At 39.7% G+C, this 18,899-nt stretch overlaps 1 protein-coding gene across 1 annotated transcript; it reads right to left on the minus strand.

The window, feature by feature from the left end:
* Positions 1–654: 654 nt before the first annotated feature.
* Positions 655–17,237, minus strand: ston1 (stonin 1). The gene is made up of 4 exons (XM_084736225.1): positions 17,053–17,237; positions 4,047–5,962; positions 2,838–3,040; positions 655–2,030 (listed from the first exon to the last, which is right to left on the minus strand). Exons 2-4 carry the CDS (start codon positions 5,875–5,877, stop codon positions 1,965–1,967), a joined length of 2,100 nt encoding a protein of 699 aa, XP_084592351.1. The 5' UTR covers positions 5,878–5,962; positions 17,053–17,237; the 3' UTR covers positions 655–1,964.
* Between the last annotated feature and the right edge of the window lie 1,662 nt (positions 17,238–18,899).

Below are 18,899 nucleotides of genomic sequence, written 5' to 3' on the forward strand. Positions count from 1 at the left end.
ACCTTCACAGCAACAAGACCGAGTTCAACCTAAATGGATGAGACAATAACGCAGAGAAAAGATGATTCCTTGGTGTATACATCAGTCCACATCACACACAGCGGATATAACGAGATGAAAGCGACATTGAAAGAAAGCAGCTCCGATAGATTCTACTGCAGAAAGAATTCCTACATGAAAGCTCACAACAAGGTGTGTGGATTATCTTGAGTAACCGGGTCGTGATTTTTGGAAAGAAACACTGGTTTTGAATTTTTCAAATGTACTTTTTGGTGCTTTGAGCAACATAAGCTGAATGCCATTTAGTCCCATTATACTGGAGAGAAGCCAGACATCTCTACAGCCGATGACGCCAAAATTCTGCAACTCATACCGAAAAATATGCCTTTTTTTGATTTAGGTGTGACCTGTCCCTTTAACTAGTTCTGTCCATGCCTCCTCACAACAGTGACTGAGGTCAAATTGCAAAAAAAATCTGATTTGCATCTGTTTTAGGATCAAAAATAAAAGTGGCCCAAATCAGAATTTAAAAGATTAAATTCCATGTGACTTGTGCTGTTCACACGCTCATTAAAAAAATCAGATCTGAGTCACATCAGATTTTGCTTGCAGTGTAAATGTATCCTAACATCCATGAAGAAGTACCACGAGTCATTCGGATTTAATTCAAATTTTACTCTTGATGTACATAATATCCAGCTTAAGCCAGGTACCTCATACATAAAAGTCATCATTGAAGGCCTTGTTGGTCACTATGAAGCTTCACCATTGTTTTTTTTTTTGTTTTTTTTTTTTTATCCAACCTATTCACAACCCAGAGGCAGAAAAAAATCACATAATAAAAGATTTGATTTGTTTAAATAAAATTACAGACCTCCAGAATACAACCTTGGTATAAAGTCAGCTTGAGGTAAGCAACAAAAGTAATGAGTTGTATGTGGAAAAAAAAAAGGAAAATGAATATTAATGATATTAGCAGCTATGTTGCATAGTAAATTTCAGACCTTAATACGCACTTTGTCTCTGTTTGGCAAAAATACGACAGTCACCCTTCAAATATGACATTATGTTATAGCTTTTTTAGGCCAATGCACTTAACTGTAATTTGGGCAAAAAGATTTAATTTTGTGTTTTCCCCCGTTTCTTTAAACCTTTATCAGAGTTTCACTGCTGAGAATAGCTGCTAATTGGCACGGCCTGAGTCAGTTCAACCAAACTGTTGTAATAATTGTGATTAAGTCACTTCAGACAAAATGCTGCTCTGTGGGACTCAGCATGATGTGACCCACCTTTGAACTGCTGTTTCTGTGCAACTATAATTATGTAACTATAGTCTTTTTTTCCCCACAAGGTTTTTACATTGTGTTTGTCTGCTGCTGCCACACAGAGTTTAGCACAAATGTGGAGGATTCGTAGCTAAATGAATCAGTTTGGAAACAGGTGAACTTTCGGCATTGCTGGGCAACAAAAGGTCCTGACCCCTAAAACATCTGCAGATAATTAGCATTTGTCAAACAGTAAATATTGCTCATTACTTAAGCTGTTTATCTCATACAGCCTGTTCGGCGTACGTTTATTAAGGCATATATTAAGGATGCCAATCATTCTGGAGGGCAGTGCAGATGATGCAAATGCAAGCTTATATACAGTACATATATAAACTGTAATCTTACAGTTAATAAATCTATTAAATGTAAAGTGCTAGGCAAAAGGACCATGTTAAATTGTCTATTAGGTCTAGACTAATTCAGTCTCTGTTAAAGGATACAAAATCGGTTAACCTCCATGAGAAATACTACCAGGCTATGTGTAATTAGATGAATGTGACACCGGATATATAAGCAGAAAGTCCCTCATCACCCTCGTTTTTGTTCAGTTTTCGCTGTCCCTTTTCCTCATTAGGAAGATTTTGGCAAATGTCTCGGACCAAAGGGATGACGTCCTCTTCAGAGCTTCTTTAACAATCACTGTGTCATACAGCCAGACTGCCTCTCTGTCTCTGTTTCAATCCATTTCTTCTCCACTTCCACCTACAAAAAAAGAAGAAAATGTAGGTTAGTTGCACTGATAAGTAGATGTTCTCTCATTCTACATTAATGTGATAAATTGGATTATTTGCTGTGGGGTTGTAGGAGGAACTTATCAATAGTCAGTGTGTTACCTACAGTAGATGGTGGTCGGCATGCCCCCCAGTTTTAATGCACACTAAATTTGCAGTATTTGCCATCGGATGGCCGTTTCTGACAGGAAATGGCTGTTATACAAGCCAAATATCGCTCTCTCCAAACCAACCAAAGTCCATGGGTGAAATATGTAATTTTACCTTGCAGAACACAGGAGATACTGGTCCACCGCGGCTTTGATCTGACTGTTAGTGTTATTTTGTGACTTTGGTGAATCCAAACTATCCTTTCAAAACACGAGTCACACAATAAGAAAACAAACTAACAGATCAAGGCAGCGGTAGACCAGCAGCTCCCGATTTCTGCTTTGTAAAATGACTGATTTTGCCAATGAAGTTTGGTTGGTGTGGAGATATTTGGCTTATATAACAGCAGTTTCCCACAAGAAAAAGCTTTCTGACAGAAAAGGAAAGGGGTAAAATGTTCTAAATATTGTATACACAGAGTGGACAATTTTTAAGTGGCTAAAATACCTTTTGTTCACAACAACAACAACAACATTACTTTGCTTCCTTGCTGGCACCCCTCTCTGCTTCCTTCAAACTGACTATCACCAAGTACCTCATACAACCCCACAGTAAATAATCCGCACTATCCCTTTAAGATTGGTGCATGCATTGACCAACATATTATTCCACTGATGAAACATCTTACTTGGCAATGGTAGCGTGTCCAACTGGTCACATGTTTCTGCGGCTGGATGTCGTTGGTGGTGCCCAGTGACTTCACCCTGGTCTGTGACACGACCGCGCCCATAATTTCACATTCCATCGTGACAAAAGGGTACCAGTCACTCGGGATCTCCTGATCGGATCCCAGCTCTAGCTTGCAGGAAAAAGAATGGGGATGATCCACTGCTGCGGAGGAGAAAACAAAGGTCGCTTGTAGTTAGAGAGTCACACCACTGAGTGGCAAACACACTGTACACATGCACAGAAAGCAAAGGTTTAGATTAATCATCACTGATTAATCGGTTTTTGAGACAGAGTTGGTGGCCAAAATAATGAATATTTGAGCCGATATAAAAATAGACCCTTTCTATGTGGATTTTGTACTGATATGACCATGCAAAGGTACTCAGAAGTCTGCCTTCTTGAAGCAAATAACTTTATTATAGAATATCATATATACATATGCTAACCAATTGTAAAAAGAAACAAGGTGCTCCTCTTGTCCTCATAAATGTCCCCCATCATGCTAAATCTAAATCATCCCAAGCTTCATTTTCTGAATTACATGTTCAGTAAAATAGTTTTCATATCAGAGTGTATCAGTAAACATATATCCCAATACTGACCATTATATATCTACATCTATGACAGGTCATAGATCAAAGATAATCATTTAACTGTCATACAGGAGTAAAGAAACCAGGAAATATTCACATTTGAAAAGCTGAAATCAGAGAATTTGTACATTTTTTCTTAAAAAACAAAGACTCAAAATGCTTAACTGATTATCAAATAGTTGGTGATTGATTTAATAGCTGACAACTAATCAAGTTAATTGACTATTTGACAGCTGTCACATTTTCAAATTCTTCTTTAAAATAATAGTCTATATGGTATCAAGAGTGATGTGATATGACGGCCAGTAAGTTGCACTGCATCATCTTAGGAGTTTTTTTTTTTTGTTCAGAAAATCACCTTACTTTAGTGTAATGCAGCCTTTAAAACCAGGAAAACACTTTGGTCATCTCATGATAAAACTATATCAATAATAAATCTAAGAGGATAAATCGTCTCATATCATGATATCGATATAATAATAATATGTTGCCCAGTCCTTCCTACAACTAATCATTGCAGTTGTAGATATGTCAGGCTGTAGTGCAGAGCTAAATTTTAATCTCTCAGAAATTACCCGTGTTCTTTGCCGGCAGTCTGTCGATCCTCCACACGATGGCTGAATATACATTCTCATACTTGACGGTACCGACTGACACCTGCATGACGGGCTGCGAGTCTGCAGCGCTGACGGCGCCCAGGCAAGTGTTTCTGTTCATACGGGCCTTCAGCGACCTCTGCCGCAGCAAGGCCACGGTCTGCGTCACTTTGACCCAGTCGCCCGGCACCGGCACACGGATCACTACATTCTCACACAGTGGGTACGTGTCAGACACCCCCACGGAGGAGAGGAAGGTGGCTGACATGTTGAGAAAGGCCTGGAGCTCCACGTAGGCACCCTGAACTGTGACCACAGCTTTGATTGAGAAGGGAATTTCTGTGCAACCCAAAACCGCCGTCTTGTACCGTAGCAGCTCCACCCTGCAGGCATCAGGAGGCGAGAACTTTATCAGCCGGGATCTCTGAAACTCTGTCTCGTTTACACATTTGTGAAAATAGCTGTCAGCGATCTCCATCCAGAGTTCCTCCTCAGACCCGTAGCTGGAGTTGAAGCGCAGCAGCCCGAGATCATTCAGGGCGAGAAAACAATCCCCTAATCCGTTCAGAAAGGCCAGACAGTGAATCTGGGTGAAGGCTGTCCGCTCTATGACTCCTCCACACTTATCCAGTTGTACCCAGATGTGATCGGTGATCTGCAGCGACAGCTCCTGCTCTTCGTAGTGCCGCCTCGGCTGGTGGGGTACGTTCAGTTTGAAGATCTCCTCCTCCATGGAGACGACCAGGTCCTCCATCTCGTCGTGCACCGTGGAGCCAAACTTGAGCAGCTGCTCTACCTCCGCCTCGTGGCTGACCTCCAACTTGGGGTGGAAGCGTTTCTTTTCTGTGTACGAGAAATGTTCCACCTTGAGCGTGAGGACTTTGCGGGGCTCGCCGTAGCTCTCCAGCTTGAGATCCGATATCCTGCACTGAGGGAGGAGCTGGAACTCCTTGTAGGGCTTCTCCAGTCCTTTCTCATAGTACATCTGCAGCACGCCGCCCGGCAACAAGCGCAGATAGATCGGCCCCCACTGCCGAGAGGACATGCGGTTCTTTTTCTCGGGAATCCTGATCATGACAGACCAGCCGTCTCTCTTCTGGCTACGAAACAGACCCCGAGGAACGAACTGAGATGAACCCTCGCTTAACACCTCATTTTTGCAACTTAGCCGCCTCTCTCCATCTTTTTCTGTCTCCGTCTCTGCTTGCAGGCCCTCCAGTTTGTGGCAAACGTAGGAGAAGGAGCTCTGGAGTTGCGCAGGCTCGCTGCCATCTTTGGTCCGAATAAAGAAACGTGGTAGGCTGTTGTCAGTCTCTGAGTCTGAGGAGGAGCTGTCCACATCTGCGCTGTGTCTCGATCCATCCCAGAAGGGATTATAGTGTCCTGAGTTCGCCTGGAAAGACGGGAAAGGAGTTGGTCCATATGAGGTTTGATTCAGTGCCTCCGGTGCAGGAGAGGGAGCAGAGGTGGATGACGTGCTGGAGAAACTCCGGAAGAAGTCGTTCTTCTCCCATGTGTTGGTGTGAAACGGGGATGCGCTGCTAGGAACCCCACTAACAGGAGTGCAAAAGGGCGTGTTACACGGTACACAGGAACTTCCACTAAGACTCGAGTGGCTTTGAGGGGATTCCAAGGAACTACTAAAGCTCCAGGAAGTATCTCTGATCGGCGGAAGCACTAATTTCAGACCATTGGGACGCGGGACTGATGCTTTGATAAGCCCAGGCGACTGTAGGGGCTTCTGAGGTGATGCAAGCGGTGTGTTGTCATCTTCAAATGTGACCCAGTTTGAGTGATTTGTGGAACACATGGCTGAAGAGGACTGATGACCGGTTCAAAGACAAGGATTCCTCTTATGTTGGGTTTACTGTCCCCGACTTCAGAGGTCTTCTCCTCTGAAAGAAAACAAATGAGAAGAAGAAGAAAGTAATGTATCTATTTTTAAAAATAAAATGTCAAGATATTCCAGAGGTAAAACATCTTGAAACAGATCAGTTTGAAAGCTTTATCGTGTCAGTAGAAAGACAAGAGAAAGAACTGCTGGGGATATAAATAAAACAGATTTGCTTAAGGTGCCTAATTAAAACTTAATGAGCGACTGACCCTTAAACCCTGGAACATGTTTATATATGTTATTACCACAATTAACTGAGGCAGAGAAGCAGCAGGAGACTTTCTCTCAGTGTAACTACAGAGCAGAGCTTTTGTTTATTTCTTAGTTTTTGCAGAAACCTTCATATAAACATTTATAAACTGAACTATCTTGCAAGAGCATGAACAAAAAAAGTATCAACAATCTTTGTGGTTCTGCCATATGTGAAAAGTTCAATAAAACAAAATGCCAGCGGATGTATTTTTCCCTTTTTGTCTATTTGGATTATTTTGCAAGCAAGACAGAAAAGCATGCAGCACTGCAGCCTTTATTCCTCTGGAAATAACTTTATTTAACCATCATTCGCACTGTGGGGTTGAAGTGATACATGAGCGGGCAAACACAACTGCACAGTGATTCTGCATTTATTGCAGCTAATTCTAAATGACACATTCAGAATTTGTGCTAAAAAAAACTGCAGTTGTCGCAGAAAATCTTTCATTCCTGTTAATTACGACAAACTGACGCACAGTTTCTACAAGGATTGTCATCGTTTATTTCGGCTGCTGACTGCTTTTTAATATACAAACACCTATTTCATCATCACACACTCATGTCTATTTTTAACTTTTACTTGTTTAGTTTTGTCCTTACTCTTAGCTGTATGTGCGTACACATACTCTGGGATTTTTTGTGATACTGAATTGATTTGTAGCCACACTAGTCATTGATGGCAATGTCTGTCTGTCTGTCTTTGGTCCAGACTGAAATGTGGGGGCAGTGGTGGCCTAAAGGTTTTTGAGGAACGAGCTTGTTGCCGGTTTAATCCCCAAACTGGCAGGATAAATCTGGGTGGTGGCAGTGAACGAGCAGCGCTTACCCCACTGAAGTGCCCCGGAGCGAGATCCTTAAACCCAACCGCTCCAGCTAAAGAGTGTATTGCTCTCAGTGAAATTCTCCTCAATAAATACAATATACAGCTACATATCTCAACAACAAAAGTTTCTACAGACATTCAGGGTCCACCATTATCAAGTCCAGTTTTTTATTTGTCTAGTTTTCTGGTTTATGATCAAACAAAACTTCAAACATCTCCATCAGCCTCAGCTTTACTTTGGGTTTAGCTTTATTACCAAATATTACCATGACGCTGAACTGCTAAACACGAGCATGTTGTCATTCTGAACATATAACTGTCAAATATATTTAGCTCAAATTTACACGATGTTTAGTAAAGACTCACAGATGGTAGCATGGCTTTAGACCAGGGATACTCAACTTTCTTTGCCCAGGGGCAACTTTTGCAAAATGACACAAGGCTAGGGGTTAGTTAATGAAAAACAATGATAGCCGAATACTTATCAGATAAAATGAATAAAAATTAAAAAGCTGATAGCTCCTCTTTCTTGTCATTTTCAAATTAAATGACTTATTAACGTATTAACTAAATTATCTTGGTGCAGGGATCACTGGGTCTACGTGACAGATAAATCAGATATTTTACTGTGTCTAATAGCTGCAACTGAATTTCAGTTGTTTGACAGAGGTTATAAACATTAAACGCAGCTGGAAAATCCTCCACCATGCGATCACTCAAACGTTGGAATAATTCAGAAACTGAAACCATAAACAAAAAGAATAATGAAAAATATATTAAAGCTCTTTTAGTCTGTCTGTAGGCTGATATGCAACTTCTCAAGCAACAGCCAAGGGACATTATTAAACATTTATTAACTGGTATAAACAAACAAAAAATTCCCAGAGTGAATCAATTTATTTTCAGTGTGAATGGAAAAATAGCTGGTGGGCCACCCAGCAACCCGTCACCGGCCAGATCTGGTCTCCAGGACTTAAGTTGAGTATCACTGCTTTAGACTCTTAGCGGGGCTGCATGATTAATGATAAAAAGAAGAATCCGTAAGTCTGTGCAATCTCATTTCTGAATGACAGTGATTCATTCAGGTCATGCTGTAAACTCGAGACTTTTAAGTTTAAGCCCAGAACTTTGATAGGTGTTATGTTTAAGGCCAGCAATGTGAAAAGTTGCATGTTTAAAGCCCTGTCTAGACAACAAGCGTCTCTCTTAGTTTCATGATGATTCACACATTATGATTCACATTTTAGCAAGAATCGTGCAGCCCTAACTCTTGGGCTTGTTAGTTACTGTCTTGTTTAATCAATCAGTTTGAAAATTATGAAAAATATTGATTCCTAAAACCCAATATGACATCCTTAAATGTCTTGTTTTGTCCACAACCCAAAGATTCTCATTTTATGGTCATAAAAGACGAAAGAAAAAAGAAAATATTCACATCTAAGATGCTGAAAACAAATCATTTTGACAAAAAAACCTAGTCAAACTGATGAATCAAAATAGCTGGCAATTCATTTAATAATGGATTCATAATCAATTAATCATTGCAGCTATTTGTTTTCCCTTTTCTTCATTTTAGGATACAGTGCTGTGGCATTTACTCTAAACTGTGTTTGTTCTGCAGGTTTGAAAGAAAAGAGAACCGCTCTGGTTATCTTGATTTAAGGGCGAGGCCGATAAAACAGAGCTGCGATTCTTATTGTAATCTGATACGTTGAGATTTGCATTGTGAAATCTATTCTTCCGTTAAAACTCTGGAAAACAAAGATTAGTGCGGAGGAAAACTCTCTGGAAAACTGTTTATCTAAACCAAATCCACATTCCAGGTGAAAAACTTTTGTATCCATTAATTCTGACAGACTGACACCAGGTTTCTCAAAGGGCTGTGATGCAGAAGCAGAATATCTGAAAAATCAGGGAGGGGATAAAAGAAAAGGAAATGTTTCTGTTTTCAAAAGGAGTGTAAGTTTAAAAGTTTTTCTGGAAGTTCAAAGGTTTTGTGATGCAAATTGGTGTGGTAGAGTCTTGTATTTTAGACATATTGTGCTTTGATAGGAGCATAGTCTAAATATTTAATAGCAAGCCTGCTCTGAAATGTGTGTGAGAAAAGTTACCCTCGCTGCAAAGATCCTGCTTCATTAACCAGCAGGAAGTCAACTGTAAGCGCCAGGTATAATGTGGCACAGCAGCTCGCAAAGGAACAAAGCTGGTTCAGTGTGTATGGCAACTCCAGACGATGAATGTTTTATCCTCTTTGGTATTGGAGCTGCAGAGCGTCTGTATTAAATGCTGAAAGACTATGGGAATGTTGCTAAACAGGAATGGTATTCAGCTTAATTAGCCGATGGGCAGCAAAGAGAAAACATGTTGTCATCTTTGTTCATTTAATTTCCCTGCTAGTCAATCAATCTGTCTTCTGATGTGCTGTCAGCTCCGCTCTCAGCAACATCCAGCTCAGAGGCCACAGAGAAGCCACTTAAAAATGTCGAAGCCTCATCTTCCCATAAAAATCTTGAAAACAATAATTGAAAGCAGAAAGCCTCAATTACAGCCTCCCTCCTCCCTCACAGATCACAGCCATGACTTGCATGAAGGAGACATCCAGTGGCAAGTTCCTGCAGCTATAAATAAACAGGGAGGTGGGGGCTCCAATTCTGACACGTCTTCAGTCAAACTCTGCAGAACATCTTTCTAATGAGAAGATGTTTGCGGCGGCGCACGGACGTTTCCACGAGTTCATCTCTCCTCTCCCAGCTCGTAGGATCCCTCAGCTTTGGTTCAAAGAGAGGGATGAGTCCTCCGCGGGGGGTTACTGACAGGCTTTCAGACTCATTTCCAGTCGTCTGCCGTCTCTTCCCGGGCTCTCTAGCAGGCCGTACAGAAACGAGACTCTGCTAAATCTACAGAGGACAAAAGAATACATTCCACACATTCCTCTGGGACAAGCAGCTTTGCACACAGGAAATACCAGCCGGCTCCATTCGTGTGAACTGACAACAAATATTATCTTAATGTCGTTTAATTGAATATCAAAAATGCAGCAGATTTGCAGGTCAAACTCTGGTCTGTCTGGTTATTTAACGGTGTCAAACTTAACAAAACAGTGACAAGGAAGGAGCTGAGGGATTAAGATAGGCTTATTATGGTACTCAGTAACGAGGTATGATAATATCTTCATGTTATCAGTATTTACCCGCGAAGGATTTAAAATGAAATAACATATCGACCTGAGATGAACGTTTCCGCCAATAAGACAAGATGATAAGATGAAGCTTTAATTATGTCAGTAGGGATGTTAATGATTGATCTATTAATCTATTAATCGCCATTCAGAATGTAACCGATTAAACCGTCTGGTCGGTTTTGTTAGTCTAGAAATGGTGGTCATTTCTCACCATTTGAGACGAGGGCCTTATGGTTTGGTTATTCTAGGGAGGGAGGGAAAATGCACAAAATGTGCAAACAATTTGTGAAGCAGAGCTGCAAAGATCAATCGATTAATCGACTGTTAATCTATTATTAAATTAATTGCAAACAGTTTTGATAGCCGTTTAATCAGCTTGAGTAATTTTCAAGAAAAAAAGTCAATATTCTCTGATTTCAGCTTCTTAAAGGTGAATATTTTCATGCATGCATGTGATCCTGTGTTATGATGCCCTGTCTGCAATGTCTCAAATTATGATGTTGTCTTTGTTTTGTCAAATAATTACAACAAAAAAATTAAATGTTATAAGAAAATAATCATTAGTTCTATTTTTCATGACTCTGCTGGGCAGCCATCACAATAAGAGCAGTTCATGTTCATTCTAATACACAACAGAATTGATGTTCTCTGCAAAGAGGTGGGAAAAAATGTGCATATACTGGTAGCATTGGAAATCAACCAAAGTGAAATGGATAATATTGAATATCTGCAAAAATCCAATAGTGTGCATCCCTAGTAATTAGATACTTTATAAATATATTAAAAAGTCTGAGGAATTGTTTGCACAAGTTTAACTGTATTATTACTATTATCATCCCAAGACCTGGGATGTGAAGACATCACACACGGTCACAAACCTTCTGTAAAGCTGAAAGAAATGCAAAGACAAGAACAACTTCAAGTCTCTCTCACAAATACTGTAAAGGTTTGGTCCCAGTTAAACTGCAGCAGAGTTGACTAATCCCAGGCACCATCTCAGGTTTATCATTACTGATTATTACTATAATCTGCAAAACCTGAAGGAGGCAAAATGATGTACACACCTCATGCAGAAATTAATTAAAGTCTGAAGTCATTTAATCATAATTACTGGGTCAAACTGAGTCAGAATATGTTGCCAAAGAGATGCATTTATGCTGCTTTAAAAGAGGCCAGTCAGCACTTCAGATAGATCAAAGTACAGGTGACAAAAGTTATTTAAAAGGTCCAGTGTGTAAGATTTAAAGAAAGTTATTGGCAGAAATGGAACATAATATTCATAAGTATGTTTTCATTAGTGTATAATCACCTGAAAATAAGAATTGTTGTGTTTTAACTACGTTCGTGTCCTGTGGTCATTTCTTGCTTAAACTCTTGGCTACGCTGCCCCCACCATTACCAGAGGTACTGCTCCGTTACGTCCGTATCCGCAGTCTTTCAATCAACATGCAGAAATATGGATAAAACAAGTGCAGCGTGCAGACATGAGGCTCTTATGCATATCTAATGTAGAACATAAATGAGCCGGAAAGAAAGGAAGGGAAGGGTGAGGCAGCATGTTTGTTATCTGCAAGCTCACCTCCAGAAGCCTCTAAACCCCACACACTGCTCCTCTGACACTGCTACTGTGTGTCTATAATATCGTGACAGCTTATTGCAAACACAGAAATTTAAATCCACAAAGAGGAACAGCAATCACAAGTCGATACCAACCAACAGGGATATGAAAGAACAAACTACGCCTCAACACTTAACCTGATATGACCTGCCTTTACTGCAGTGATTTTAACAATCATTTATCTCAAGATTAAAGTCCATTTTCCATTAGAAAGTTCCATACTTTTCCAGACTATTCTGTAGATTTTCTGTAGATCTTTGACATATATCTCTCTTTTTCTATTTGAAATCCTCAGTCAGCCATGCTTTATTCTTGCAATAAAATAACAAAGTAAAGTAGTCAGCCAGGTGGATCTAAGCACAGAAAAAATCTGGCCTAAAAAGCCTAAAATTGATGGTCTCTGACCCATTCTAATGCCACTCTTCCATCAGATGCACGGTTCTTAATTATTGCAGATTTTAATAGGTTTGCCTAACTGATTTTAAATATGCAACGACTTATTGTTAAGTAGGCTTATTGTGCATTTTAGCTCACACACAGCTATAAAACATTTAAAACCACTTGTTTTATTGTGTGTTTGCGACGTGTCTGCTGCAAAGAGCTCAAGAAAAATAAAGATAATTCATTCCTTTGTTCATTAATTAAGCACATAAACCTCTGTGTGCTGAATATGGAATAGAGGCAATAGTCTGGAGACAAATATTTTTCCATACTCTCTTTTCTTTTTTTCATACTTATGCAGACTTGGAAATTATCAAAATTAAACTCCATACTTCTCCATACGTCCATATCTTGTGTACTTCCTGTTCTGACTATCATGACAGACAGGACAAACTCCCTGATGACAGGAAGCAGTTTTCAGTCGCCTGACACATGATGACTGAGTGGAAACCGATGTGGTCCAAGAATAAAACTGCTGAATTAAAAAAAAAAGCGCATTTGAACTTTAACTTTGGTCGGCAGATGCTTCCTGATTAAAAGAGGCAACATCCTGTTGGATTCTCTAGATATTCCTGTACTCTCTCACACTACAGAGTCGATGGTTTCCCTCGGAGGAGTATAAATAAACAAACTCAGACACTACCCTGTTTAATTTGACGGCAGAGTACTACTGTTGTGACCACACTGACTGTGTAATCTGGTGCAGGGCTGAAAATGTGATGACCCATTTCCAGTGGCAGCAGTCTGCACAGTGAGCAGCTCTGCCCTCCCATCAAACAGAGCAGAAGAGAAAGTTCATGCTTTTTGTATTTTCTCACGCGCCCACACTGAGTAAATCAGTATTATGTCAGATATATAAACTCCAGAGCTCCCAGCATCTATTATGGGGAAGAGTTGTTCCAGTACAGAAAACCATGACTGGAAAAAGAAACCCAGCATGAATGAATGGGAGACGTGTGTGTCAGTCAGGGGATGTACAGTATGGATTTTCTTTTTCAGCCAATACCATTAACCGATAATAACCAATAAGATAACTGATAATTTCATATTTTTGTATGTTAAGGAAAAGGTCATACAACCTGTAGTTTATTCACACCTGAGGATAAGAAAAACATGTAGTGTGAGCAAAGATGGGTGATTTAAAATTTCATAGCTCTGACTAGGGCTGCGACAAAAGATCATTTAATTTATTGATCAATCTGCTGATTATTTCCACAATTATCCAAAAAAAAATCCTTTAGTCTACATAATGTAAAAAAAATGTAGAAAATGCTCATCACCCAAAGCTGACATCTTTAAATTGCTTCTTTTGTTCAAACAACAGTCCAAAACTCAACTATTCCTCATTTACTGTCATAATAGTATTTAAAATGCTGGAACCAGAAGATATTTGACATTTTGAAAAAAAAAATATCCAAACAGTTGACAACCAGGACTGAAGGATTTTGAACGAACATCTAATTCTGATTAGCCTGACTGATATTGCAATATGATTTATGATATGAATGATTCACTGAAAAACAGTAAAATGATTACGGTGCGATTACGATTTTTGCACAAATCTGTACCAAACCAAGACATTTTCTGTAGAATATGCCGTGTCGTCCAGGATATCTCAGCAGCATGACTATATTTAACTTGAAATGGCATTTAGCAAATATCTCACCTCCTGCAGTTTGAAAATTGCAGTCAATAAAATTTCAAATTACTGTTCAGGGCAAATAATTTTCTTTTGTACCATTAATCGTTGCAGCGTCAGCTAAACAAACCCAGCTGGCATCACGATTACAACAAAAAAAGAACAGCTCTGACTCTTCAAATGTTCATGTATTTTTTTCTTTTCAAGTCATCAAAAGAACTTCAAAAACATCCCCATAGCTACCATGAAGGACACCAAGGTCCTTTCGTATTCCTTTCTTTATAATCTCTTAAAAGAAAGTGATAAATTGCTAAAACTACTTAGTTGTATAAAGTGTTATTGACAAAAGTTGGCATCATCTCACCAGCAGCTCTGCTCGTGCAGCTCATTACATTATGTGACATAGAGCGAACAAGCTGCTCATGTACGGTCGTGTCGCTCTGTGGGCGAGGAGGCTCTCACCTGCAACACTTCATACAAGACCAGTCAACACTGTGTCTGAATACAGTTTGTTTTAAGCACACAGGACTGACTTATCCATGTGATATCGGTGATAATATAGAGGACACATGTCTACAACTCAGAGGAAAAAACAACCTCAGACACGGAGAAGTGCAATGTAATGGTTAATCAACTAGGAAGGTCAGGAAAGATCCATCTAGAACCGAGCTCGCTGACATAAACACGCTTGATAGAAGTCTCTGTGATCGGGCCTAATGTCTGCTATAATCTGTTAAATCAGCTGCTGTGGATGCTTTTTAAGTTCACAGACTTGCTGTACAAACATCAGTTTGCTGCGGATGTCCATCTTTTCCCGAGCAGGAAACACGGACGCCTGCATGAGACGCATTTAGATTGGAAGTCAGGAATACTGACTACTGAACTATTGACTTCCCACCTGCAATGGATTGCAGCATCAAACCCTGGCTATGGCCCCGTTTACAAATATACTTCAGCTTTTATAAAGCAAGAATTAAACTAAATGATTTGACATAATCTGTCAAATCTGATATATTATGGCAGATTTTATTCAATTATCTGGAAAATAAATAAGATTAATTTCCCATTTCTTGGCCCAATATTTATCGTGCATCGCTGATGTCATCTCAATAAACTTTTCCAACATTGCTCTGTTTGTGATTCCTTTTCATCTCAGGCATTTAGGATACACTAATAATAAACAAAACAGACTGCAACTTTTGAAAGAACAAACTTTTTTCCCTTTACAAAACAAAAGCTCCATTCATAAACAAGAAAAACTGCTAATTCAACATATTCAGGGGTTTTACTGCTTTAGTCTTAAACAGTTTGGTAGCGTTTGATTGTTAGAAGGACAGTTCAATCAATCAATCAATCAATAATTCTATATTTTTCCTCTTACCTGTAGTGCTGTTTATCCACCTAGATTTTTTTTGGGTGTGAGCTGCAGAGTTTTGGAGATATCAGCTGTAGAGATGTTTGCCTTTTCTCAAATATAACTAAATAAATACATAGACTAAAATAAATAAACAGAACCGCTTCCTGTCTGCAGTAGAATCGACCAGAACTACTTTAGAATCTACTGGAACGACTTTATTTTCAACTAGAAAGAAAGTAGCTCCAACATGAACCTGCTCACAACCTGCTCTGAGCAGCGCAGGTCCAGCTCCATATAGTTCATCATGTTGGAGAGAAGACAGACATCTCTGCACCTGACATCTCCGAAACTCTGCAACTCACACCAAAAAAGATCTAAATGCATAAACAGATTATCAAAATAGTTCGCAACTACTTTTCTTTTGATTGACTAATCGATAAATCAATTTATTGTTGCAGCTCTCATGATTTCAGTGTTTTATTTTGTATATTAGTGCAGGGAACAACTATCAGAAGCAGACAGACATGTTCTGTTTACTGTAAACAAAACAGAAGATATTCACATTTAAGAAGCTGGAATCAGAAAAGTTGGACTTTTTTCTTAAAAAATTACTCAAATCAATTAATTGATCATCAAAATAGTTGGCAGCTAGGTGCTTAAATAACACTTTTTGATTTGGGGTTGAACTGTCCCTTTAATAAACTTGTCCACCATTACTCTGCAGGCAGTTTACCCAAGTAGTAGTGATTCATTTTGATCTCAGACATTTTGGAAAAACTAATAATAAACTTCTGATATTTTTAGAGCATCCTCTGAGAGAATGTAACTTCTGAAAGAACAACACTGTCTCCCTTTACAGAAAAGAAAAGTTTAATTTATGAGCAATAAAAACTGCTCGATCAAACACATTGAGGAGTTTTACTGCTTCAGCCTTGGGCTTCTTGGTTTGGCATGTTTTGGTTGTTGTTAGCCAGAGTTAAGTCACCTTTAGCTGGATATTTAGGGATAAAGTAATAATAAAGTTACATGTCACGTGTATTTTTCCAGTATCTTTGAAGGAAGACTATGCAACTTCTCAGGGAGGAACACGTTCGTTCATTTTTACAGTCGTAAAGTTGAATTCACTGCTGCTTCAGCCTTGCTCGCGTTAGTAGCTTTTGGTTGTTAAATGTTAATCAACTTTAACTAGATGTTGCTCTGAAACAGACATTACTGGGAGAGTTTGCCGATTGTCACTTTTTTCAAGTTACACGGACACGTTTGCAGTTTTTAAATAAAACACAGCACATAAAAATGTCCACGGAGACACGAAATTCCGACGAATGTCGTCTAAACGTGCAAATAAATGACATCCTCCACATTGAAACACGTCTTGGTGCACAGTTACTCTGTTGTTAGACGCATTCCTGTAGCGTGGGGTCAGTAAATACCAGACAAACACACGAGTTGCCGGTAAACAACTTGATTTTTCTTCGCCCGTAGCAACTCGGACTGGAGAGACAAAACAGTACCAGCATGCTGTCACCCACAACAGAGCCAGGCCCATGTCCCGGAGCACGGAGGCCCACTTCAGGGTCCACTTCTCCGCCTTTGTTTTGATGCACAGCCTGAGTAAAGTTGTCACTCTGCGTTACTTTTGTTGCACTCTACTTTGCGCACGTTTCATTGAGCGCAACACTCACGAACCGAGACTGAGTCGACATTAGAGAAGAGTGGTTTTAACTCGTTTCTAACTATCGCAGCTCCTTGAAAAAACAGTCCAGAGGGGATAAATACTCACAGATTCACAGAGGTAGTTCGGTCTTTCGGGTCATGACTTGTGTTTAATGGACGCAGAGGTCTGAACGCTGATGTCGGCCGGTTCTCCTCAAAATGGCAGAGTGTAAATCCTGTGAGTTTTAACAGCGCAGCGCTTCCCCTCCCGAGTTCACACAGACTGTCTGTCCTACAGCGGGACACTGCAGGAATGAACACAGCGCCGTGCTGCGTTCACGACCGTAGGAAATCCTGACATCAGCAGCGCTGGACCTAGAGAGGGGTTACGCATCAAATACACACCTTCAGGGTAAACAGAACTTCAAATCTGCACTCGAGTACAAATACTTTACTGAAAAATTACTCAGATCAGGTAAAAGAACAAAGTATTTTTACTTACAGTTACTTTTTAACCTTCAGTTTTTAATGCAACTCCTGCTCATTGTACTCGATTATTATTTATTTTAAAAGTAACTAAGTACTGAAGTGTGAGTAAAAGTACAGGCTTGAAAATGCACTCATAACAGTAACCCAAAAAACTACAGTTTTTTGAGTATTTGCAGTTTGTTACTTCTACCCCTGAGGTAGATAATTAAAGGGACAGTCCACCCCAAAATCAAAGATACATATTCTTCCTCTTACTTGTAGAGCATCTAGATTATACAGTTGTCACTATGCCAGAATTTTTACCATAACTTTGTTAGAATTAGAGTATAAAAAAAAATGATACTCGATATTTTGCAATACCACAGCAAAAAGGGAAAAAAGTCCTAGCCACACAAAATAGACAGAAGAGTGTTAATAAGTCGCCAACTGCCTTAGGCTCCATAAAATGCCTCACAAATTTCTGCTTAAGATTTTTCTTTGTAACCTTTCGTTAATTTATCATGTCTGTCTAAAAGCCCATAAGCTAAAATGGCATCAGAATTAGGATGACTAGGATCCCAACAAACCAAATGTGGGGCAAAGATGTTTGTGTGGGACAATGTGGAACACATTAGCAATGATGAGGGGTCGTCTAAAATCTTGATATTAACAAAATAAACATTTCTGTTCCGCTTCTTAGCTTGTAACATTCCTATGCTTTGCCCTCTGGTTGATTCAGCAAACAAACAGCTCAGTGTGGTGTACAAACTTTTGAAAATTAAGCTATGTTTGGTTTGAGTTGTCAAGTTTTGGAGATATCAGCTGTCGAGATGTCTGCCTTCTCTCAAATATAATGGGACTAGATGACACTTTGTTTGAGGGGCCCAAAATGCCAAAAAAAAAAAAAACACAGACCTTGTTGTGAGCATTTTCCAGGGGTGGATTTAGTCATTTTAGGGCCCTGGGCAAACACAGGCATGAGGCCCTTCACATCTCTGGTTCTCCCTCTTTTTCAGTCCTTGAACAAATAGCCCGAGACCCGTAGTCTGCAGGTACGGCAGTGGATACTTCTCTATCTCTTTCCAGATGGCAGCAGGGTGATGTGGCTGGGGTGGGTTTTGTCTTATAGTATCTTCCTGCTTTTTTTGCACCACTGGAGCAGCTTCACTGAATTTTTCAACAGTCAGTCTACACAAGTTGGCTGCAGTCTTCCTGAATTATTTCTGCAGATGTGCAGTAAGATCAGTGACTAGTCCAAGTTAGCCCTGACACACTCATGAATTAAGCATTTTACCGTACAGATTCTTAGAAAGAGTTTAAATAAAAAGCCCTTTCTTAACCATAAGTTTATGAGGTGCTTTATGGTGACCTTGCCTAATGTCCACCCCAGGTAGTTTCATGTTGGCACCATTTTCAATCCAACTGTATCACCGTGCAGAAAAAAACATGCATCTACTCATGGACGAGAGGCTCCTGCTCTTGATAGTGCAGGATGTAAACATTAAT

Source organism: Lutjanus erythropterus, chromosome 14 (genome assembly GCF_056507025.1).
Source record: "Lutjanus erythropterus isolate fLutEry1 chromosome 14, fLutEry1.hap2, whole genome shotgun sequence".
Lineage (NCBI taxonomy): Eukaryota > Metazoa > Chordata > Actinopteri > Lutjaniformes > Lutjanidae > Lutjanus > Lutjanus erythropterus.

Coding starts and splice junctions, on each gene's coding strand:
- ston1 (XM_084736225.1), bottom strand. CDS start 5,877: ATGTGTTCCACAAATCACTCAAACTGGGTCACATTTGAAGATGACAAC. Junction 3,041..4,046: donor ACTGCCGGCAAAGAACACGG/GTAATTTCTGAG, acceptor TCTCCTCCGCAG/CAGTGGATCATCCCCATTCT. Junction 2,031..2,837: donor GGACACGCTACCATTGCCAA/GTAAGATGTTTC, acceptor CTTTTTTTGTAG/GTGGAAGTGGAGAAGAAATG.